This window comes from Sabethes cyaneus, chromosome 3 (assembly GCF_943734655.1).
Source record: "Sabethes cyaneus chromosome 3, idSabCyanKW18_F2, whole genome shotgun sequence".
Classification (NCBI taxonomy): Eukaryota; Metazoa; Arthropoda; class Insecta; order Diptera; family Culicidae; genus Sabethes; species Sabethes cyaneus.
The window spans coordinates 239278636-239303722 of record NC_071355.1 but is presented as its reverse complement, the minus strand read 5'-3'; the positions used below and the strand labels follow the sequence as shown (position 1 = coordinate 239303722).

General features: G+C 39.9%; 1 protein-coding gene across 1 annotated transcript in view; it reads right to left on the bottom strand.

Moving 5' to 3' along the window:
* Positions 1-12645: 12645 nt before the first annotated feature.
* LOC128744691 (dachshund homolog 2) overlaps positions 12646-25087 on the bottom strand; it is a 119841-nt gene continuing 107399 nt past the window's right edge. Inside the window, exons 9-11 of the mRNA XM_053841860.1 lie at positions 24792-24938; positions 24324-24707; positions 12646-12779 (exon numbers count right to left, since the gene is read on the bottom strand). Of these exons, the coding sequence (XP_053697835.1) occupies positions 12646-12779; positions 24324-24707; positions 24792-24938 (665 nt within the window). The remainder of the gene's footprint in view (positions 12780-24323; positions 24708-24791; positions 24939-25087) is intronic.

Sequence of the window (25087 nt, the reverse complement as noted above, 5' to 3'; positions counted from 1 at the left end):
TCGACCCAAAAAAGGTTTCAAGATGATCCTGACTAAAGCGATACGTAAAAAGCTGGGGCATCAAACCAGTCTCTTCGACATAAATCCGATATATGCTTCGGAAACTGTGAAGGTTCACGATATAGCCCAGACATCCCGTTTAATTTCGGGATTCTAATATCGGTGTTCCATCGCTCAGTTTGATCTTCGCTATATATTCCTCAATGTATTGAAATGCATTATGGAAGAGGTCAAAATTTTCTTCTGATAACGGTCGCTTGAAGTCTTTCGCATTCGAATCCATGCTGTTACAATTACAAATATCGAACACGTCGTTGAACAGACTGAGAAACTCCTCAGTTGCTTCACTATCGCTGAAGGCGCTGTTTGATGCTCTCAGTACAGCTCTGCTTTAAGTTGCATCCTAAAGCATTTGCAGTCGACACATTTGTGGCAGTACCATCAAAAGTCAACGAAATGATTGTGACTCCAGCTTCGTGAAGGCAGCTAAGAATCGTTTCGATTATATTTTTTTGTTCTCCGGCATTCAGTCCTGCTATGAATACACTCCTGGTATTTTCTAGCTTTCCTTGATGTAGATAACATAAAAACAATGGCGCCCTTTGCTGGAACGAAATGTTCGAGGGAGTTTGCTCCGTGGTTAACTACACCCTCCAATCGCTTCAAATTATAGTTCCATTCCACGTGTTGTCGAATCGCCATAATGAGATTGCCCAGGAGAGGCTCACCGTTGGCCGCACTTTCGTTCGCTTTTATTTTGAGCACTACCAGCGTTTCACTCGTAATGCCTGGTTCTTCAGAAACACTTACGTACCATCGGGGATGATGGTCCGTTCATGCGGCAAGGTCTTCTCGAAAACCTCTCGGACGTAACGATATGCCTTGGCCGAATAAAAATGCAAGGTTGTAGCAAAGGACCGCAGCATTTCACTACATGGATCGGTTTTCTTGCGATAAAGTAGCTCTTGGAAGAGAGAATCGTCAGTTTCAAAGCGCTGTAAATTTTAAATTATTTTTATTCATACTTGCATGTAATTTTTCTATTAGGGTAAATGATTTTGAAATGGACCTAGTCGAATTCTGATCTTGAATGGACCTATTTTTAAATAAGAATTTTAGGATATAATTATCAAGTCTTTGTACTGTATTTAGCTTTTATGTTTATCTTTAATCATTTCTGAACGTAAATATACTAAAATTAAATTAAAATTATAGCCAAAACCACTTTATTGCCGCGTATTTAAAAGTAGCTGTTTTTCAGCGTTTTGGCAGTCACCATAGAGTATTTTCAAACTGTTACTACCCGGAACCCTTCTGGTTTGAAATAAAACAATACTCTTAAAATGATGCTAAAATCTGTGTAATTTCAATTTAGGTATTTAAAAGTTCAGTAAAACCAGTAAAATCTTCAAATTCCTTAAAAATGTTAACCCCCTTTTTTGATCTTGAATGGACCTAGTATTGATTTTAGAATGGACCTAGTTTTGCGCTCCGAGACATCACTGGCGGTAGCTGTCATTGCCTACCACTAACGAACACGCCGTTGTATATTCCATAAAACTGCTTGTTGTCACTATAGTATCTCCGTTTATAATTAATCTATAAGCGCGGGATATTGAAAGTAGGCTTGATTTATAGCCTAAATAAAAACTTAATTATATTGATAAAACTAACTATCACTCATCCTTTTTCGTAGTTGCTTCATAGTGTTTGTACATTGTAGCCTCTAGTTTTGAAACTAAAAAGTCTTCCTAATTAGTTAGCTAACATATGTCATTTTATGCTTAAAACAATATAAACTTAATTTATTCTCAGTATTGTACCAGAATTTTAACCATCATTGATTAAAAGATAAGATGGATACTAACTGTCTTCTGTTAAGGGGGCATAGTACCTTTTCAATTTTTTAAAACCTAAATTTTTTTATTGATTATTTCGAAAGATTAACATTTTGACCATATGTGCTTGAAGTCGTTTGCATGAATTCCAAATATTGACAAAGTTACAGCTATTTGTACCGCGCATGTCTGGAGCGATTAAACAACGAGTAAAAACTTCAACGTCGTTTTTCTCGAAACCAGGTTTTGAAAGTCGGTACCATAAGTATCTCAAGAACGGCTCAAGCAATTCTTATGATCCTTTTTTTGTTTGAAAGCCAACAAAATTATCTAGTGTTTGACCCACCCTTTTCTTGATAGTGTAATTTTTGAATTTTTTAGAAATGTTTAAAGTCAATTTTTTCGCTTAAAAACCATACTTTTATGTTTCAATGTCCGCCATTCTGTTATGTGTTCGAATTCTAAAAAAGGATGGATCAAACACGAGATAATTTAATGTTCTTTCATGTCGTTTTGGAATTTTTCAATTCGGATAAGCCCCCCAGCGCCAATCCATGGTACCGCAATTCATGGTTTTTTTGAACGACTATCTTCAAGGAGCCGTAGGGGCAAGGGGAAGAGGTTCCCTTATGAAAACAAAATTGCAAATATTAGTATAAAATGGAATTCGGAAACTCCGAATTCGAATTTCCATTTCTGTTTTGTGCTAGAAGTGTTAAGTACACTCATTTTTCGAGTTTTTCAGGCTGTAGAGCCCACGGACAATTGATTTTATACTCATATCCTACAAATTTTTTTTAGCCCCCCGATTTTTCAAGCCAATTTCCAAAGGGGGGGGGGGGGGGTGACAAAAACTTAAAAAATATTTTGCAAAGGCCTTATATTCCGCCGATAAGTAAGCAGGTTGACTTCACATCACCTTTTGGTCGATTGACAGATAGATTAAAAATCAGTTTAGTAAAATATTCAAAATCATGCAACCGGACTAACGTTGTACTACGTCATCCGTGGTCGTATCTTAAACACAACCCCTCTGATTTTTTTCTTGGGGGATGTAAAGTTTTCTTTAAGCACCTCTTCCCTTTGACTTGTGACAAAATTAATACCTCCTTGTCCACCGAAATTGAGTGACTCTGAGATCTAAAATATTCATTTTTGAATCTTCCTATTTTCTATCTGGTACAGTTCTTCATCGACTATCATTTAAAATTAAAACCTAGTATCTAAGCTTACCTTTAAACCTAGTAGAATTACCAAGTCTAATTTTTTCAAGCACCATTTACAGTATGATTTCGAATTTGACGACAAATGCGTGTCGCCTATGTTGCCAAAATCGAAACCTTGGCAAAATCTAGACCATTTTTCAACTGAAAAAATTGCATATAAATGTGTCAAAAATTGAATAATTACCACTAATTAACGAATTTTTCACGATTGCAACGGTTTTATATTCAAAATATTCGACAGGGGCTGTCGCAAACCTTTAGATGCATTGCAGTAAGACGTAGTCCTACGTCAGTAAAAGTCTGACCTTTCGAAATATGTAGTCACTAAATAAAAACTCGAACCCAGCTGTACTTGATAAACTACGTTTAATACAAGTTATATTACATATTTTTAATGAATGGTTTAAATTTTTGAAACTAATAGGCGACATAATTTTTTTATGACGTGGAAATCGTTTCAACCATATCTGAACAACAGGTAATAATAAATTCCCAATATACAAATGTCACACACAGATACATACACAACGCATATCAAGTCACTGAAACATTGTTCAATTGTTGGGCTGACATAAAAACAAGACCCTCGGTGACTGTGACCGATTTCAAATTTTTCAACCGACTTTCATACCTTTCTAACAGAGTATAAGAAAGGTAAAAGCTGTTCAACCTTGTGTCCTATTAATGAATAACAGTAGTATAGTTGTACTATTAAAAAAAAATCTTTGTTATTATTTTGTTCATTTACATGGAAGAAACTATGACAATCCTAATTTAGGTCCATTTCAAAATCAAAAATAGGTCCAATTCAAGATCATGTTGGGTCCATTCAAGATCAAAAAAAGGCTTTGGCAAAAAACGATATATTTAATAAAAGTTTCATCAATTATACATTTTTAAAGTACTGATAATGTAGAAAAAAGGTGGTACTTTCCAACAAATAGTAACATCACCACATATTATTTATAAATGACGAGTAAATTGAGCAGGAGTGCGAGTGGTGGTGTTAAAAAGCGCTAAATAGGTCCATTCAAGATCAATTACCCTACCTGAAGAAAGGAATTGGCTGTTTCCGACATGTTTTCGCCTTCAAGTTTTTCATCAGATCTTCCATGCTCGTTTTATTTTGGCCCTCAGCTGCTTTACTGTTCTTTGGGAACCTTCTAGTTGTGCTCGTACCTTTGGCAATGCAACGTCCTTTTCTTCGGCTGATAGATTTAGTCCAATGATATCACCAGCATATCGAATTCGCCTAAGAATTTTTATATGCAAAAATGCGGAAATAATAATTTAAACAAAATGTCCATTTTGAAAATACCTTTCATGGACAGCCTTCGGCAAGGATCCAAATCCGCTCTCGGATGGTCTAGAACTCTAGACAAATCTGCTCCTTGTACGTAACTGCTTTGTCCGGATGGTTCTGTCTGTGAGTCGTACTTCTGTTCGGGAATTCTGGTACATCTGGACCAAAATCGTGGTTCTGAAACGCTAAAGCTCCGGAGTCTAAACCCTGTTCGTTGTATGCTTTTGTCAGGGCAAAAGCTTGGAATGTGTCTAACGCAAAATATGAAGTTTAGAATTGGTAAAGGTGAATATAGCTTATAGATATAACCTGATATGTCGGAGAGGTCTTGGTGCGTTTGTTCCAGCTTTAGGTGCGGAAAACCGTCATCAGGCGGATTGGAAGTGTCGGATATGGGAAGAAACTCACTTCAGAATTAAAATCAAAAATTTAAAATTAGGTATTCTTGCACAGTGATCAGTTTATAGAAATACCTTTCACAGGTGGGCCCCCAGAAGACTTTTTAAAACAGGCTCTCATGCTCTATGGCGCCTTAGTTGGAAGCCCATTCGGCTTCATGGACAACCAAAGGAATTAAATTTCGATGGTCGAAAGATGTAAAGCGAACATTTACTGAAATTGAACGAGCCTTGACAGATCCTCAACATCTAGCTTTCTACACCCCTCAATATAAAACAACACTTATAACAGACGCTAGCGAGAACGCCAGCAAGTGTTGAACGGAAAAAGGTATTCAACACTGGACAAAGAAGCTTTGGCGATCGTATGGGAACCGGAACATTTTGACATGTTTTTAAGCCTGCATGTGCCTGCATAGTGTCGTCGTCCCGCCAGTAAACACAAAGTTAGATTAAAACTTCTCGGTCGGTGGTTTCTACAGTCAGGACAGGCGCTTCCCTTAAGCAAAACAAGCAGTTGCTTGAAGCGTCACTTTGATGGGGCGCCATTTCGGTTTCGGTATTACGGTTAAAAGACCGGTATACTAAATAATTAAGTAATCAATAAAATAACGGTTGTAAATAAATAACGATTAATATAATTTTAGATTTTTTGGTACAGGTTCCTCCTCCTCCTCTAGCAACATAAAATCGAGCTCGCCTACTTACTTACTTAGTTGACTTGTCGTCCAAAAATAATGCCTGATAAACAAAATTTCTCCAGTTTGCTCGGTTATAGGTTACTGCTTTCCATCTTACTCGCTGCGCTCCTATCCGCGTTCCTACCGGATATGAAGCAAACACCATCTTTGCAGGGTAGTTGTCCGGTATTCTAGCAACATGCCCTGCTGTACTAGTTCATGGTTCATCCGCCACCTCCATCCTTCGTTCACCTGTATACGCCGTACCCGCCTTGTTCCTCACTGACACTTGACATCAAATGGCCTGATCCTACCATGATTCGAAACGATCGTTCTAAGCACTCGTTTTCGAAAACTCTGAGCACTCGCAGGTCCTCCTGAAGCATTAGCCTCGTTTCACGCCCGTAGAGAACAACCGGTCTAACAAGCGTCATGTATCAGGATGCACTTTGTACAGGAGCTTAGCCTGTTCGTCCGCAAATGACTGTGAAGCCCATAGTAAGCATGGCTTCTGCAGATAACATGCCGTCGAATCTAACAGCTGCTGTCATTTTTGTCGTTACCAGTGAGCCAAGGTAGGCAGATTCATCGAACTCATCGTCGTCGATCTACCTCGATTCTGCCTCTATATTGAACAGCAGCCATGAGAGACCATCAGCCAGTGATGCCAGATCTACGGATTTGTCCGTAGTTCCACGGATTTAGAAATTTTCTACGGACCTACGGATCAATCGCTTGTATTTACGGATTTTCAACAACTTTATGGTAAAGATTGAAAATACATTCAAGTGAATAATATCTCGAAAAGCTTACCTTTGTTTTTAAAAGCCAATATGAATGTTGCCAACCGGTTGGATTTGAGGTATAATGCTGGCCTAATAAGCCAGTCGTCGTATGTTCGAATTTCGTCTAGGAAATGCTGCTAGAGTCAATAGAACCGTAGCAACTGGCCCTGCAATAGTCCTGTACTCTAACAGCTGGCTGCCAAGTCTGTCGTATAAAAACAGAAGGTCAAGTTTCGATAACGGAATGTGACACCTAGGCTTTTCGTTGCTTTTCTTATGAATGCTTCTTGCAGAGTTCTTCTGAGAGAAAGAAGCGATCAGAATAGTAATGAGAGTTTACTACTCTAATGAGTAATGAAAAAAGGGAAGATTTACTTTAATGCTGCGATGCTGTCAATTCGAACTTGCAATTTTCACTTTGACGGCTAATAGAACCGTTACATGCGTTGATGACATGATATTCTTCACTCTTTCACTCTTTGGGCTCCCAGATTGGCTAATCATAGTAATTTTTATTGATAATAAATTTTCCTGGTTGAAAGTGAAATATTTTCGTCTCTGCTTCTCCGCACATATTAACAGTTACTAATAAAATTTCTGTAGTTCGATAGAACTTCACTACTGTCGAACGAATGAGGATAATCTTAATAACCTAGTAGCTGCAATCCTTATCTTATTTGCGCTTATTAGCTTTACTCCTTCTATGCGATAATTAAAAACACATTGAATATGTAAGCTTTCCAGAAAACATAACAAAAAACGATGTTACGATGTTAAAAAAAGTTACGTATTTCTTTGATTTCAATTGCTGAAAAGGTGTCTAAAATCAAACAAAAGACAACAAAAGTGCGATATGTCGAAAAATTGTTTAAGGGATAGTGCAAATACGATAAAAAGTTAACGAAAACACGATGAAAGACCGTGATAAAAAATCGGAAAAACCCAAAAATACGATGAAGACGTTGAGACGCTAAAACAGTGGCAAAAAGGCGACAAAAGAAACGACAATAAAAGTCTATGAAAAGATGACAAAATGACGACGAATAGATGCCAAAACAGCAAAAAACGGACGCAAGATAAAACAAACAAATAACGAAAATACAATGGAAGTACAAAAGAAATACGACGAAGACATGACAAAAAGACAACAATAAGATGACGAAAGAACGACAAAAAGACAGTAAATAGGCGACAAAATGACGACGAAGAGGCGACAAAAGGATGCACGGAAAGCAAAACGACGACGGAAACATGACAAAAACTTAATGGCAAACTGTCGAAAAGGTCATTGGAAAAAGACGACAAAAAAGCGATCAATCCAAAACGCCATGAAAGACGATAAAATATGACAACAAATCGCTGAACTGAATCGCAGAGACAAAGAAACTATGTAAAGGCAGCGAAAATGCGACGAAAACACGCAACAAAAATCACAAATACTACAGAAAGATGTCAAAAAGATGGTGAAAAGGCATCGGAAAGACAACAATGAAATGATGAAAAGTAGCCAAAATAGCGACAAAACAAAAAAAGGTTAAAAACACGCTGAAAAGAAAGATGAAAAAGATCGGCAAAATCTGACAAAGAAACGACAAAATATGCCAAAAGCAGATGTCAAGGAACGACGAACAGCAGTCGAAAATACCTCGAAAAAAGACCATGATAAGACGACAGAAACATGGCAGAGAGATGACAAACAGACGACTTATATGAAGAGAAGACAACAAAAAGATGACAAAAAGACGGTGAAAAGGTACCGAAAAGGTTGACGAAAAGACGATTGAAAAATGACGAAAAAGTGACGATGTGTAGGCAAAACATACAATGAAAAGACGATAAAAAAAAGAAATGTCTATAAATGGATGCAGAAAAAAAACAAAACAGCGACACAAAACGATTAAAAAGATTATAGAAAGGCGACGAGAAGACAGCAAAAATGAAACAATTTTCTGAACTGTTTGTTGACTGCCGACGAAAATATGCCAAAAAAATGACGAAAAAACAGAAAAAAACGGCAGAACGACGACAAAAAACGATAAAAAGATAAAAAAAAAATCAAATGGACAAAATAACGACGAAACGACAAAAAAGGCAAGACGATGCAAACGGTAAAAAGCCTCCGAAATTTTGTCGCTTTTTCGGCCAAAACCAGAGGACAAAAAGCGACACACAAAGGACGGAAATATCTTAAAAATATGGTAAAAAGACGCCGAAGTAGAGACAATAAAAATCGTTTCAGAAGCATAAAAAAACTAGACAAAACATGCAAAAAGACAATACAATGCCGACAAAAAGACAACCGCAAACACGCCAAAAAACCGTCTACAAAAGCAGATAAGGCGTTTAAAAAGCGTCAAAAGGCGACCAAACATGCGAAAAGGATTGCAAATATACAGAAAGACGGTGAAAAGACATTTTTGTTGTTTTGTAAGCAAACAAAACGACGTAAAAAGGTACGTAAAAAAGCGACAAAAAACAATTAAAAAAAATCGACAAAATGACGTCGAGAAGTCGTCAATACAGCAACAAAAAACATCAAAAACGACCGAAAAATACCAGAAACGGAGAATGCAAATGACGAATAGACGACGAAAATAACACGAAAATTCAATACAAACGACGAAAAGAATACAGAATACAGAAAACACGATAAAAAATCATTCAAAAAGTGCCAACAACAATAAAACAGACGACAAAAACGGTAAAAAGCCGTTGAAAAAACAAGATGAAAAATGCAAAACCGGTGGTCAACAAATGACGAACAGACGACCAAAAAGGTGATGTAAAGATAGCGAAAAGGCCATGAAAAGACAACAAAAACACGATAGCAAATGGAGAACCAAAAGACGACGAACAGGCGGCGAAAAGACAGCGAAAGTGGGCGAAAAGTTGATGAAAATAAAATACGATGAAGGACATCGAATAAGCATTAAAAAAGTGTCAATAAATGTCAAGAGAGATTATAAAAAACGACGCAAAAACTAGAAAATATGCAGAAAAGACGATGAAGAGACGATTGAACGACAGCAAAACAGCGACCTTCAATGCTAAAACAGACTACAAATGACTAAATGAGAACAAAGCGACACCATCAAGAACAACCAAAAACGCAAGAAAAGATTATAAATAAAAAACAACAAATCGCTGGAAAGAAATGAAAAACCAGCAAATGAAACACAAATGCCGGTTATATTTATGTTTAAATTGAAATTTGATAAAATTTTGTTTCTTTATGAATTTTGAAACGAAAGAGTAACCTTTTTCCGGTGATAAAAATACGAATTTTTCCTCAGCAAAGTCTGGCAACGCTGCCCTTAGGTGACCAGACTACCGATTTTTGCTCAGCAATATCTGGCAACGCTAACCATCACCTTGGTGAAGCTCTCAGTGTGATTCGAATGCACTCGACAATCTATCCGAGATCCGAACACTACCCTGTGTACCGTTCTTCGTAGATTGATTCAGTTTGGGGAGCTTTCTGCGGAAGCTACGCTCGTCGAGCTCTTTTTGGTCGATGGTATCATATGCGGCTTGGAAGTCAGCGAACTAATGATGCGTGGGAACTCTTTATTCGCGGCCCTTTTGGAGGAAGTGCCAAGGTCGCTCGTGCCGTATCAAGAAGTTCTCTCCACTGTACTCGTTCCTGGGCTATTCATCGTCAATTCATTGAGGGTCTCGACACATCCTTACTTACTTTTTACGACTAAACTTTGGGGGCACCATTTTAAGGGTTTGCGTGGAGCGACAAATGGGCTAGCGCCGGCTCTGTCTTCTATACAGTAGACGAAAGAAGAGGCACAATTTGTGTCTAAAAATAATCCAACCCATGTCGCTAGCTTAATAAGGAGGGTTGAGCAGTCTCTTTTTGTCCAGCTACCTTCGGCAATGGTACCCCATTCAGATGTTTGTTCAATTGTTTGCCGTTACGGGTGACCAGCTGCAAATGACATGAGATGTCTTCTTGTTGTCACGAGCGCAGCCAATTCCAAAACTTCAGCATCCAGCTTTATCACATAGTAGAATGGTGCATTTGCCACCAACGGTCATCAGCAATAGTGCAAAAGCTGTGATGTATCCAACGGTCTGGCAAACAACGATAAGCCTAACTATTTTTTGGTAGTTTATTTGACCTTTCTAATAGCACAGAGCATTTCATATTACAGCATTTCATTTTTTTTCGTGTATTTTTTGTTTGTTTTTTTTTGTATCTCATGATTTACCATTGGTTATTACCATTTAAAAAAAAATCATTTCTTGCTTCAATATGCATCGAACAGTAATTTGTTTTTTTATTTCTCTACCGGCTTCGACCGCCGTCCAATTTAAGGGCAGCCCGCCGCCGTTGTTGCTATTTGACTGCTCACACACAATTTATAACAATAAGCCCCTTCTTCTAAGTACGTTTGTCGAAAAATAAAATAAAAATAAAACAGAAATTATTCGTTGCGAATAATTTAACGAATACTGCCGGCCGGGCTCAAAAACTGCTTCCGACTGTGTTCCTTCAGATCACTTGTTGTAAATGTGTTTAGCCAGAAATGCCAACCCTTTTTTTTTGCTTGTTTTTGCTCGAGTCAGTTTCAAATGTTGCTTGTGTGTCAGTTACTTACTGGTTAATTATTTATGCATGTTGTATAGATACAATGTCAATTATCTTCTTTTTTTCCTTATTTTCTTCTGATAAATAACGCTTGTCTGTGTGTTTTTTTGCGACACTTCAAAATAATATAAAATATACATAAAGCAATAATAAATAAGTCACGATCTAATCAATCAGCTTGTTTGCTATTTTGGTTCACATTTAAATGCGGAAGAGAAATTCACGGAGATATGAAGTTGTGTTTTTCTTGTTTCTGTTTTGTTTTGTGCTGTTTGAGTAAAAATAAAATCCAACTACTTAACCGGTAGAAAATAGTAATACTCATCATTACATTATTTAGGGCAAAAGTTTTCTTCTTTTGTTTTTTTTTGTTTTTTGCTTGAAACACAATCACTATCACTAGATTGTGCTGTCTAATACTCGCTCATAAAACAGATGGATAAATTTTCATGTTTTTTTTATCTGGAAGAAATCAACCTGGAAAAATACTAAGTACTTTTCAAGTGTGCGCGTGTATGAGAGTCTGTGTGTATGTACGAGTGTGGTTGTTTGTGTTTGTGTGACATAAACGGACATTCGTGAATGAGCTTACGTGTCTATTTAACCCTTATCTGCTTGCTTTCAAAAAACACAAAACTATCATTATATTCACAATTCTAAGTTGCGTTAAATATGTTTTTTTTATCATTTTAGTTATATGACTTCTATCGGTTACTAATTACAAGTACAGTACGGTTCCGTTCGAAAGATCATGCAAGGTTTATTTCGTTTTCTGTTTATTTTCACTGTAACGAAGAAAGTTTAACTTTAATTACAAATAATTTACTGAAAAAAATATGGCTGACAACAAAAGGTTCGAACCATCCCCACCTTAGATGCTCGCCCCCCTCCCCCTAAGAGCGCGGGAAGTGTACATTTTGTGTACTGCCCAATAACGGCAAAGTAATCTAAATAATAATCATTTGTGCTAAGTTAGAGTTGTACTAAAAATATGTACTTTGCTCCCCTTCCCTCTCTTGATCTGTTTCTTTTGTTTTGTTTTGTTTTTTTTTTCTTTTAAGTTTCCTTTAATATTTCCACGACTGATTTACACTTTATCTACTTAACATCGAGTGACCACAAATAAATTATTACATACTGATTTTCGATCCGCTTTGCCATGCTGTGAAAGTCAATATTTTACTAAAGTATATGTTTGTGTGCGTGTAGCTGTGTTGAGTGTTTGTTTTTGTGTGTATGTGTTGAGATCTTGCTGCATTCTATTTCACAATGGGTTCATTTGTTGACTGTGTCTGTTTGATTAAACTTTTTTGATTATTTTTTTTGTAGGTTATGTATTTTTTTCCTCTGATACAATGTCATTTTTTCAGCTTTTAGATAAGTACAAATTTTTCTATCGTTAAAATCTTGTTTTCAGTTCGAATGTCGTATCGTTTCTTTTGATAGAAGACATAAAAATCAAAGCAGTACGTGTAAGTATGTGTGCTTGTTTGTCAACAGCTCGGACTGCACGTGTTCCAATTTGCGCCGTGTATCATTTTCTTGCTGCTTCCTGCTCTTCCTCGGTGTGTTATCAAATAGCTTGCTCACGTTTGTATCCTTTACTTTTAGTATAATTGCACATTCGATTACCCGATGATAGTAGGCTAGGCAAACAACAAGACTGCTGTGCGTTGTGCTCGCCTGCCGGTAGAGGAGCTGCCGGCCCATCCAAAGAAGTGGGAGTAGAAAAAGAAGAACGAGTGCTACTGCGGCGGATGCTGCTGCTCCTGCTGGTGTCGAGAGCGATGAAAAGATTAGCCATAATTGCTGGAACTAAGTGGCACTGGTGTACAGAACGGAGTTTTTGTAATAATTGGACCGATCCTGGAGTGGCCCTTTGACGCCTTCGCCTTCGGCGGCCTGTTGTCGCACTTTGCGCTCGAGTTCCAACTCTTGAGCCAAGGATTCTGGAGATGAGACAAAAAAAAAACAAACATTAAGCCCCAGCTTACAATTAACCAAGAAGAAGCATTCGCGCACACTTCAAAACGGTAAAGGATTTCATCGGAGAAAAAAAAAATCATTTTGCCCCGGGGCCAGCTCAGATGTTTCGCTTTCTTAGTATAGCTGAAAGCGAATGCGAATGACACCTGGCTGACTGGTAAGAAGCGAGAGAAAATTAGCTTCTGGCAGTTATAAAAATCAAATTTTCCTTTTGTGCTGTGCTCGCGCTGACTCGCTCTCACCCAAGACGGCAATCTGATTTAAATATTAATTTTTATCTCGCTGATTTAGCAACTGACACGCGTTTTTTCCTTTCCAGTTTCTATAGCTTTTTTGTTTTATTTTATTCGCGAATCCAAGCAGGCGGAAACAACAAACGATTTTATCTGCCAAAACAGTCCACCGGAATCACTTCCCAGCTGGTTCTGCTGATTCTGGATAGGAATCCGCGGAGGGGAAATTTGTGACGAAAGTAAGTTCTCCCAAGTGGCCTTGTTTCTGCCTGTAGGAAAATGTAGGGAAAACCTACTCATCGGATGGTTTTATTTTGCGTTTTATTGCTTCTGCTTTGCTATGTGACAGTAAGGAAAAAGTCGAAAAGCGCTTAGCTCATCTGAGAATTTAAGAAGAGTATTTCACGGACTAAATCTACTCCATCGAGGGATACAAATTCCACAGGTTTAACATACAGGTAATTTTTTCGTTCAACATTTATCACTGGATGATATTTATTACTAATTCTATTAGTACTCTATTAGTACCGAATATCTCGAAAACGGCTGCATTCAGAAAAATAATTATTATGACCAACTTTGTTGTAAATGACATAAAGAATTATTATTTGTATTACAAATTCATATAACTTGAAAAATCGCAAACTGGAAGAATACCATGAAAGTCGTTGTTCTACGAAGTCCATCCATGAAAGTTGCTGCATCTCAGGATAAGTTTTAAAAGCTTGCAAATTACTTCTATTTTTTGTAAAAAAAATTAAAAATTTTCAAAAATGGTATATTAGGTATTGATATCTTGATGTTAAGTTTTATTTTCAAATTTTTGAAAAATTGGTAAAATATTTTTTTAGTGTATATTTTTAGAAGAAACCAATTTTCTACAACTTTTGCTTAGACATAATTTATGTACAATCGATAGTATTCGAGATACAATCTTTCAAACACAATACACATGAAAATAAATACGCCCTTTTTAAAAATGAGTCTTGAATCAAAATGGCGCCAAAACCTGTGGAAGGTGCACATTTCCTCCTATCGAACGCGTTTGTAAAGTTTCATCCAAATCAAAGAGGTACATTTCAGATTTCAGCTTTTTTAGACGATTTGGCTTGGAACTGCTCTACTGTAAATATTCAGTGAAAAAAAATAAAAGTGAAAAAGAAACTTTAAGACCGATCGTTATGGTGGAAGTGAAACCCGTTTTACTGACGCTGATTGAAGCCAGTTTTGAAACGAAGCGGTGCTGTTTCAATTGAAACCGAAGCTTCATTGCTTCATTGTGGACTGACGATTTGCAATTGAAGGTGACGTTTTCGGGTCCTGATCACGGGTACTTTCTTTTCCAGATAGCAAGTAGGATTGTTTATTGCGATATTTATGGGAAACGTGACGTATGCTTGCGAAGAGAGAAAATACCTATTTAATTTCAATCTATGACGGAGCATTTCAAGTGGCTTCCTGTTATTCCCATGACTAATATTTTTTCACAATTAGGAAAATTGCTTCATAAATCTAGCAACTTGGAATTAATCAAATAGAAACTGACTGAGATTGATACACAGTGGAGTAGTTAATGGACTTATCAGTGAAAACAATATTTACTACAATTTTCACAGATAACAGAAAAGCGATTTCTTGCTTGAATGCGACGCTGGATCTCCTTACTAGTGTTGTTGTCCGCGTTCACCAGTGAACTCATCTATCACTTCTAGTTCGTTGTTGCCAACCTGTGGGAGGAACGCGTTTGTCCGTTGTCCCCTTTGAACCTCTTCCTTTCATGTATTTGGACTTTGACGCATGTATTTCTAGCGCAATCCTTCTAGAATCGCAAAGTTCCTGGTAGGTAATGTCAAAGTCATCTGCAAAGCCTAAGAGTTGAAATTCGTACCTCTCGTTTGATGTCCGCACGTCGGATCACTCACACAGGGAGTGATGTTGAACAGCATGCAGGATAAGCCATCACCTTATCTCAACCCTCGTCGCGTCTTTCGAAAGGAGAAGTGAGTATCCCCGAGATTCGCACGAAACACATCAGTCGATCCAATAAGAGCTTTGATTAGTCACGTCAGTTTGTCTGGAAAACCGTGTCCGTGCATTATCTGCCATAGCCATGATCGGCTGTATCGTATGCTGCTTTGAAGTCGATAAACATGTGATGCATGGCTACATTAAACTCCCGACATTTCTGCAAGATCTGTCGGATAGTTAAAATTTGGTTCGAAAAGGCGCGAGCCTCCATGAAGCCTCCCTCATAATTTCGGCTATCGGACGGTGACAATCGGCGTAACAAAATCTGAGAGAGTACCTTGCAGGCGGTGCAACCTCTCCCATCCATTCCTACGGTGGCTTTTTCTCCTTCCAAACCATGGAAATAACATAGTGTAGAGCCGTCACCAGTGTTTCTCAGTCATGTTTATTATGCTCTGCTGGTAGACGGTTCTTACCGGCAATAATGTCTACTGCAACACGATTTCTCGTTTGTCATAAGGTTTGGAGATTGGGTGTTGGGAGATTATTATTCTCTATGGGCACTCCTATGTAGAATAATTTCCATTCCGCTTGCTTCCGCAACTTCGTTAAATATTATAATGTTCATTGAAGAACTGCTGCCACCTGTCGACCACTTCGCACTCGTTTGTTCTTACACATGTCAGGCTTCGGTGTAAGTTGTTCTAATACTTCACGATCTCTGTTCTCCCCAAGCGCCAATACATTTAGGCAGATCAGCGAACTGCTCCAATTGTCTATTACTTTGCGGTTGAAGAGTTATCGTTTTAAAATGCATGATCGCGTTTACTTCCTCAAATCTCTCAAACGTGTCACTTGTTAATGGCGTTTCATTGTACATTGTATATTGTACAAGGGATACATTTGAGGCATACCAAAATACAAAGCTTAATATCTGATGCAGGATATGACAATGAATCTACCAAACAAAGATACTATGTTATAGGGTATGTTGCTACATCGTCGTAATTGCCTATTCCCGCCCTATCCAACACAAATTATTAAAATCATGAGCATTTTTATTAAACACAATGCAAAACTAGTTATTCCCTAATATATTAGTTAGTTGTCTATCGGGTATGAAATGGGGAAGGCAAATGAGGAGCGTCCAAAATAGCTCTAGCTATCCCAAGCCCCTACCTAGCGCCTCCACGTGGCCATACCCGGTAATGCTCTATTGAGTAGCCAAGCTAGGAGGTGCGATACTGGGTGGTTCCCGGCTGCCTGATCTGACAATCGAGGTTTTGGGCAGTCGGCGGAGCCACACGACCTTGTTAATAGGTAAGCATAAAATAAGTTATTTTAATTATTTTTTTCGTTTTAGCTTATGAAGCAGCTCCTGCTATATAGTGAAAACTTTGGCCAATACGAGTGTTAATACTGCACATGGATATTGGATACCAGAACAAAAAATTAAATTAATTATTAGATGCACCTATGGAAACCAAAAGGAAGCAACTCTATTCCCTTCGAAGGACTGCCGGTGAGATTGTTCTATTTTTACTCATATATACCACATTTCATAAATAAACTAGAATCAGGAAAAGGGAGGGATCATCAGAGCACTTGTTTGAAGCGGTGGGCCTAGGGAGAGTGAAACAGTCAACTTTCAAGGGTTAATCTTGGCCCGATTAAAAACACATCGTGGATAATGAGCGGGCTCTTCTCCCCACCTGCTGGAGTCATTCTGCATTAAGACAGTTTATTCAACGATTGACTCAGGCGACTTAGCCCTTGGAAGGAGATTCTCTAAATCCCTGGTACGTGTAAGTGATGTTGCTTATCGACCAATTCCTTTTTGGCCCTTCATACAAGAGGTGGGAAGCATGACCAATCGTTGAATATCTTCAACTCTTTTTGACATGATAGGCTCATTGCTATGAACGGATGATCTGCTAAGGCAGGTGGTAGTACCATAAATTCATATTCATATTCATAATATATTAGTTAGATGTCTATCATACGCAATCAATCAAAGTGAGCTGAGATTTAAATGCTTTTTATATTAAAGAAGTCCTACCAGTCAAATTTCCTACGTTCTTTCGTGCGACTGTCGAAAATGTCGAAAATGTCGACTAATCGTTTTAATTTCCGTCATTCATAAATGAAAATAACTTACGCAAGGCATTGTCGTTATTCTACAGCCAGGAAAACTTGCCTGACCTGCAGAAATGCAGAATAACATTTGTCATGCCGTCCTACACGATTACTTGCGCGTTAGCTTCGTAAACATTGTTGTGATTTTTAGTTCGGACGATGAAAAATTTTGATGGACGAATTTTAGAAATAAAGTCAGTTGCGTAATTTCAATAATATGCTTTAATAGTCGCTTTTCAGTGATTTCAAAGTTCACGGATCGGAAAGTAAGCGTGTTTTAGTCAGATCAGCACAAGAACTTTTGGAGTATTCATTCAATCCATCCAACAAATGATGAAAATTAGAATGGCTTTACTTACTACGACGAGAATTAGAAATAAACCCTATAACCGGAATTGAATGGGCTGATGAACTACCAAGATCTGGAGTAGAAAAGTCGGCTTTCGGACCGGAACCTGCTTTACCAATTGCGACATGTTGGATAAAGCAAAAGATTCGATCTTGGTTTTCATCTGAACATGAACATTATTGGGAAAATCTTGAAACTTGTCGTCAAACTAAAAGTTTCATTGTTAAGCCTTGTAAGAAGTGAGCTGAATCGTTTCATTGCAATTTATGTGAGTCCGACTGCGGTACCATATCACGTAATTGGCAACTGTCCTGCAGTAGCGCAATTGCGTAACAAAATCTGGAGAGTACCCTATAGCCGGTATTATAATGCCCTTTTTACAGATAAGACAGTCAACTTTTTCCATCCATTCCTTCGGCAGCTTCTCCTTCTCCCAAGTCAAGACAATAACCTAGTGTAGAGCCGTTGGGCATGTTATTAGCTCGGAATAATTCTTCTAATACTTCACGATCTCTGTCTGTCTTTCGAAAGTCCTAATAGGGTTAAGCGGCTCTGCCAACCGTTTCAATGGCCTAATACTATGGGGAAGAGTTACCGTTTTAAAATGCTTGATCCCGTTTGCTTGTTTTTCATTCGTTGCTCGATAATTTTTCGTGGTGTTGGAATGCAAGGCCTGCGGCACCAACCTCTTGTCTTGCCGTAGGACCAATGAAGCTCAAAAGAGCCCTCCTTCCCTGTCAGCATACATACGGCCCTGGCTGCCACCGGGGTTGGTTACCCAATCTCCACCATATTTCGGCCTGTTGCTGAATAAGAGGCTTTGAACCACTGTAGGATCTATTTTATGCCTACTATGAACTCGCACAGCTCTATGGTGAAACCAGTATCCAAAGTTGGACGGATACGAGGCGGGATCTGGCGGAAAGTAGTCGATGTCCCTTGAATTGGAAAGCAGTAGCCCACAACCGAGTTAATTGGTGAAACTTTGTTCAACAGGCTTTGTCTTAGGACGTCAAGCCACCTAAGTAAGAAAGTAAGATATAGTTTACTTAATCAAATCTCTCAAACATATTACTTGTGTGTGGTGTTCCATTGTCAGGCGCTGGAATTTCAGGCATACCAAAACGTCAAAATACCTGACGCAGGGTAACAATGGTGGCCACTGTAGTTCACAGAGACTATAGACTACAGTTACACTGTAGTTACAGAGCACCATCCTAAATAAAGATAACTCTTCGTTTTGATTCAAAATATAGCCGTTTTTGAGAGCCTTGTCGGATCTATAGTTTACAGTCTCTGTAGCTGCAGTGATTCGGCAGGAGTGTAGGCCGTTTTGAAAATAACAGAAGATAATATGTTACATTAATTAGTTCGACAAAAAGCAAAAGCATTCTTTGGCAAGAGTTGTCATGGTAAGATCACGATTTGAGTTTCATTTTAATATTAGTTTTTGCAATTTGGTGATAACTTACACGAAATGCAGAGCCAAGATTCTCAAGATCAAGATTCAAGATTTCGCTTGCTCGATATCACGATATCATTTTTAGCGAGAATTACAGTATGTCAGCCTGAGAGCTGATTGCAAAATCTGCTTGAAATGGTAAAAACTATTCGTTGACTAACCTCCAATCTGTTAAAAGTGACTCTTTGTTTTGGAAAATTGTCCACCGACTGTCGAAGATTTCGCATTTTCCGAATGTACTTAGTAAAATAATTTATGACACCTCGGAATTGCCGAAGAATTGAAACATCGTGATTATTATATTCATCTTTTCTGTACCAGGGCGGATGCTCTCCGAAATCCAAATGCTGTCCACGGTATCCTACCTGGAGCATGAAAAATCTGCAATCTTTCGTGCTTCATTGCAAGTCCATTTTCTTGAATGGGCTGAAGGCCTGAAGGACTTGGCTTGTCTACATCGACCGGAACTCATAGGTAAGCGTGCAATAAATGCGGCTAAATATTGTGTAATGCGCCACTTGGCTTAATATACCATCGAGAAATGGAAGTTGGTAGCTGTTTTCGTCGAGCGCTTCGTTCAGTCCGGGTAAAAACTCTGCGCTAGCTCGAACGAAAAAAAAAGAATCGGTGCAGTCCCATCTGTATGCGAAACGTAATGACGCGAAGATCTTTTAGACGCTTTCGACGATTGTGTCCATGCAATATGACCCCGATAGTTTGGATTTGAACACCGGCCTGATATTTTCCTTCGGCGTAAACTGTTGGTAGGTACTTGTATCTTCATGCATTGACTGATACGATCTGTAAATTCGTTCGTAAACTCCGCTTTCAGCTCGGTAGCCTGTCTGTCCCCTCGTTGTGCTCGGATCAGCTTGCCAAAAACGTAGAATGGCACATCTCATAACCCAAACCCTTCCACCTGACTTGCTATTAGCAAGTGTGAACCTGAAACGTTTAGAAAGAGGCTAGAATTGCAAACGTAAGTTATCTTTTCGTTGTATATCGGCGGTAGTAATGACATTTCTAGTCCTCGTCGCATGATGATATTTCTAATTGTCGAGGAAATTCTCTGTTACTTTCTCAAATTGTCTAGTAGCTAGCAGAACAGGCTGATTCAAAGGTCCATGGCGACGCACAGTTTAACCATCGGCATTGAAGGTGTCTTATTTGTACTGTTGGACTGGCGAAAACGCATCATTAAGTAAGTAAGTTAGAGTGGTTGCCTGAACAATAACATTTAATTTGTTACTGACCTATTATTTAGAAAATAACTCATTGACTCAAATGAGAAATGACCGAGTCTCTAACATCAAAAGAGCTGAGTAGCTCCAGATTGAAAACATGTACTGAGAAAAAAGACTCGATAACACCAAAATCGGGATATCAATATTCGTAAATTTAGATTTCTAATCTTTTACAGAATCATTAGTAGTTCATTAATTTTTGCTGTCTCGATTGTTGCAATTACCGAGGTATAATGCTGATCCAATCTTCTGCTAACGAATACTAGAACACACTGCTTCTGAGAGGAATATCTGACCAAACTCGATCAAATAGCAAACACTCGGTGGCTTCCGAGAGTTCAACTTTCAGATCCTCCGGCTGCCCTTAGATTTCCAGGCAGTGTACGATTCAATTGAGCAAAATGAGCTATGAAAGATTATTTTTTAAAAGGCTTTCCAATAAAACTAAATTATTAGAAAAAGGAGTGGTACTATTATCACCAATTTTTACTTTGTTCTAAATCCTGCGGATGCCATTGACAGCATGGACACTCTTCAGAGAGGTGTAGAAGAGACATTCAAAAAGTAACGAGAATTTAGCTCAACATAAATTCTGCTTTCGTCTCAGAAGTACCAATGACGACAAGGAGGAATTACACGCGCAGTTGGAGCGTGAGTACGATCGCTGCCCAAAACAACCGGTAGCTGGAGGGTGCAGCGTACACCCGTTGACCAACGAATCAGGCCAGTACATAGTACACAGTACATAGTACATTCTTCCAGTATAGACACCCACAAAAGTACACGTGGAGGTCACCAAATCAAACAGAATCACAGATCGACGCCATTTTGATCAACTATCGGCACTTTTCAGACATCTTTGACGTTAGATCCTAGCGAAGCGCAAACGTTGACTATCTGGTTGACTTTAGGTTGTGAACAACATTCGGTACCAACGCCAGTCCCGGTTAAATCTCGCAGCCAGACGTCGCCGCAAACTACGCGCATGTACTCCAATCTGCCGGAAACGGAGGCCCTCTCGAGGACTGTTGGAACACAATCAAAACAGCCATCAGCAGTGTACCGGAGAGCTCCATCGGGCATGTGGCCCGGAATCGGCGAAACGATTGGTTTGACGATGAATGTAGGAGGCTGATGGATAAGGAGAACGCTGCGCGGGCGGCCAAGATTCGCAGTGCCACACCCGTTCTGACGTGAAAGACACAAGCAGAAGGAGATGCAGCGAAACCAAATCTTCCAGGAGAAAAAGCGCTACCTGGAAGAGCAGGAATATGCAGAGCTGGAGCGGCGGTAGCGTTCTCAGGAAACACGAAAGTTCTACCAGAAACTGAACGAATCCCGGAAAGGCTTTGTACCGTGAACCGAAATGTGTCGGAAAAAGAATGGCAGTATTCTAAGGGACGATCGTGAGGTGATCGATAGGTGGAAGTAAGCAATTCCATGAACACCTGAATGGCGCTCAGGTGGAGAACCATGTCGGCGGGGAAAGCAATTTAGACGGTGCAACAAACGGGGAAGAGGTGCCAGCTCCAACGATAGGCGAAGCTGGGAAAGGTGGCATTGGAGAATTTGGGATACGGAACAGCTACCGGAGGAATGGACGGATGGGGTTGGGAGTAGAGAGAAGGGGGAGAGAACATTGAGAATTGGAGAACGGTAGCCTACAACCGACTGCGTTAGAGAAATTCTATTCATCAGGCTATGCCTTAGGACGAAAAGCCAAATAAGTACATGAACATGAGTAGTTGCTATAATTTATCTCCTCTCCGAAAATATCAATATTAAATTGCTTTCGATATTTAAAACACGATCCAATAATATTTTTCCCGTACATTAAATCATTCAATTATGTGACCAAATGGTAAATGTTCTGGAGTTTCACCAAGGCCTAAAAGCACATCCTTCTCCAACACCAACCAAACAGTCCTGCCGGAAACCGAAATCATAAATAAAACCTAATCATCCGGTCGCAAAACGACCCTATTTCACAGCGGGTCGCAGCATTTCTTCGTAATTTTATTAGTTCCGGTCGGGCGGCACGGCGCTGCTGCTCTCGACCCAGACTCTAATTTCATCGATATCAAAAAGACATTCCAACTAAGCTACCAAGCTGCGTAAATTTTACATCGCTTTGAACGCAAACTGTGACGACCCAATTTCCGTCCGTCTCTAGGTAGGTGGGTACCAGCAATTGTACGTTTCGATTCGTCGACAGCAACAAACCAAAACCACTTGGCGACGACGACGACGGCGCCGACAACAGCAAGAGCAGTATGCAAATTTCATCGCCTGCTACGCTGCCGCTGCCGGTGGTGGAAAAGTTTGCAGCAAATCGCGTTATCAGCGCTATTGAAAACCGCTGAAGCTTGCTATTATTTGCTGGCTTTGCACTCAATATCAGAACCGTTGTCTATTTCCATATGCACCCTCCTCTCCCGACGCCGTCCGCTGTGGCGTTATTATTTGCAGTCGCTTTCCACAGGACGAACTGCGGCTGGTGGTGGTGGTAGGGGAAAAGCAGCAGCAGCAGTGGAATAAAACAAATGATGACAATAATGATGTCAATCGTAACGTAACGAAGTTAGATCCATTTTCATAATCATTTTGCAATTTTACATCAATCCATTTTATTTCCGCTTTTCCTTGTTTTCTCTCTTGGGTAATTTCTTCCCCCTCACCCACAGCGCCACGCCGAGGTACAACCCGTGACAACTTTTGAGCACAATTGTTGCCGAAATGCGGCGGCTCACTTTTCGAAAGAAATGAAAAACAACAGGCCTACTACGGTGGACGACTTTTCGCTACATTTACGTCGCAATGTCGATACAAATGAGCACTTTCTGCACACAAATTTGAATATATATTAAAAGTGAGGAAAGCGAAATTTCTTTTTCTGTTATGTGCCCCGTGGAAAAATGTAAAGTGATGCCTTTTCTTATGCGTCCTCGGCCTCCTCCTCCTCCTTCACCTCCTGCCACGCGATAAGGTTTAAGTACAGAATGAAAGCACCAGGCACCAGAGGCTCAAGTACGGGATAAGAAAGGAGAGCGTTTTCATTCGGCTTGTTCCTATATTTGTATTAAATGTTTTTTCATAAGCATAATCCAATTTATTCATTTTTGTGCCTTCCAGTTTTTTTCCCGTTGCTTTTCAAATGTGGGACTGGGAATGCGTGTACCGTTTCATCATCAAGTGACTGAGGACTACTGCTCTGTTGTTGTCTGTTGCTTTTATTATTACAACAACGGTGATCGAAAGCAAAGGGGGTGGCAATTTTTTCCGCCTATTCGTCCCCTTCGGGTGTGTTTTTTCTTTCTACGTTTTTTTTAATGCAGCCACGGTAAAGCAAAAACTCGTCCAGTCAGAACGCTGGAAAAGAGAGTGAAAAGCCGTTTGACGAGCGGCACTCTTCACCGAAACCGACAAGCAGTTTCCTTTACACTATAGGTACCTACGGTACCTACTAAGTACGGTCGCGCGGTATGCTTTTTCTTGACGGTGAAAATCCGCGTTAAGAAAGCCGAAAATCACATGCGGTTGCTGCGACGTCGACGGCTGTCTGCATGCCGCAGGGCTTTCGCGAAGCATTCAGAACCAACAAAGCAAACAGAGATATTATAAAAAGTTACTTTTTTCTTGCCCCCTCCTCTTCTTCTTTTCCTATGTTGTCCTACACGAGGGGGTTCGGTGGGAACATGGAATGCTGAAAATTCGTGCTATTATGAAAAACTGCGTACACCCCACACCGGGGTCGGGGCGACGCGACGCGACGGGGCTGGCTTCAAGGGGTCCGCATAGGCCATGATATGCCAAGTGAGACATCATAAACACGGCAAGAATGAACAAAGTTGATTCAATTTCACGCTACGACTCGTGGTGGAGCCATTTAGCGAGTGTAGGGTTTGCGTTTTACTATCACTTGGAGGATTTCGCGAAAAAATATCTGGTTTATTAGTAGTGGCGTAAAATCTGTCAAGGCCCCTAACTTGAAAACTGCAAACTGGGTAGGCAGAGTGTTGAGAAAGTTCTAAAACAAAATGTTATATTTACTTGCCAGTTCAAAGCTAATTAGTCCCACGTAAAACTCACATAAGTAACCTAACTAACGAACTTACCGGAATAGTTCTGCCAAAATGCACCGGTGGCCATGATGTCCAGCCCCGGATAGTTCCACGCCTTACCATCGGGGATGTGTGGCTGCGGGGGTGAAACGCCCTGACTTACGCCGCCCCGCGAGATGATCGGGCTGCCCTCCTTGGAGAACCGCTCGACGGAGGATCCTCTGTCGCGATCCCGGTCCCGTTCGTGCTCTCGACTCCGCTCCCGATCGAGCTCCCGTTCCCGCAGCCGATCCGATTCGCTTCGGTCCCGATCGTCACGGCCCTTGTCACGGTGCTTTTCCCGTTCGCGTTCCGCTTCCCGTTCCTTTTCGCGCTCACGCTCGGCTTCGCGTTCCCGTTCCCGTTCCTTCTCGCGCTGCTGGTCGTTGTTGATGTTTTCTGTGCAACGGGAAAATCGATCGGAAAAATCACGTTTAGTGGATTTGCTGTGACACCGAGCAGCGACAACGAGCTTGGGCTTACCTGCGATAATCCGTAATGCTTCCGCCGGAGCACCCGAAGCCTTGATAATTTCTTCCAGCTGAGTGCGCCGTTTCCGCTCGGCATCCAATCGTTCCTTCAGCTGCACCCGCAACCGACGCTCCTTTTTGAAACGCTTCTGGTAGAGTCCTGCGAGGGGAAAGGGAAAAGGGATTTCTCTGAAGTTTATCACTAACTCATAATTTAATCGCATTTCGAACACAAGAAACGCAGTCCGAAATTAACAATTTCACCGTGATTTATGACGCTAAATCGTTGATGAATTTCATCAATCATTC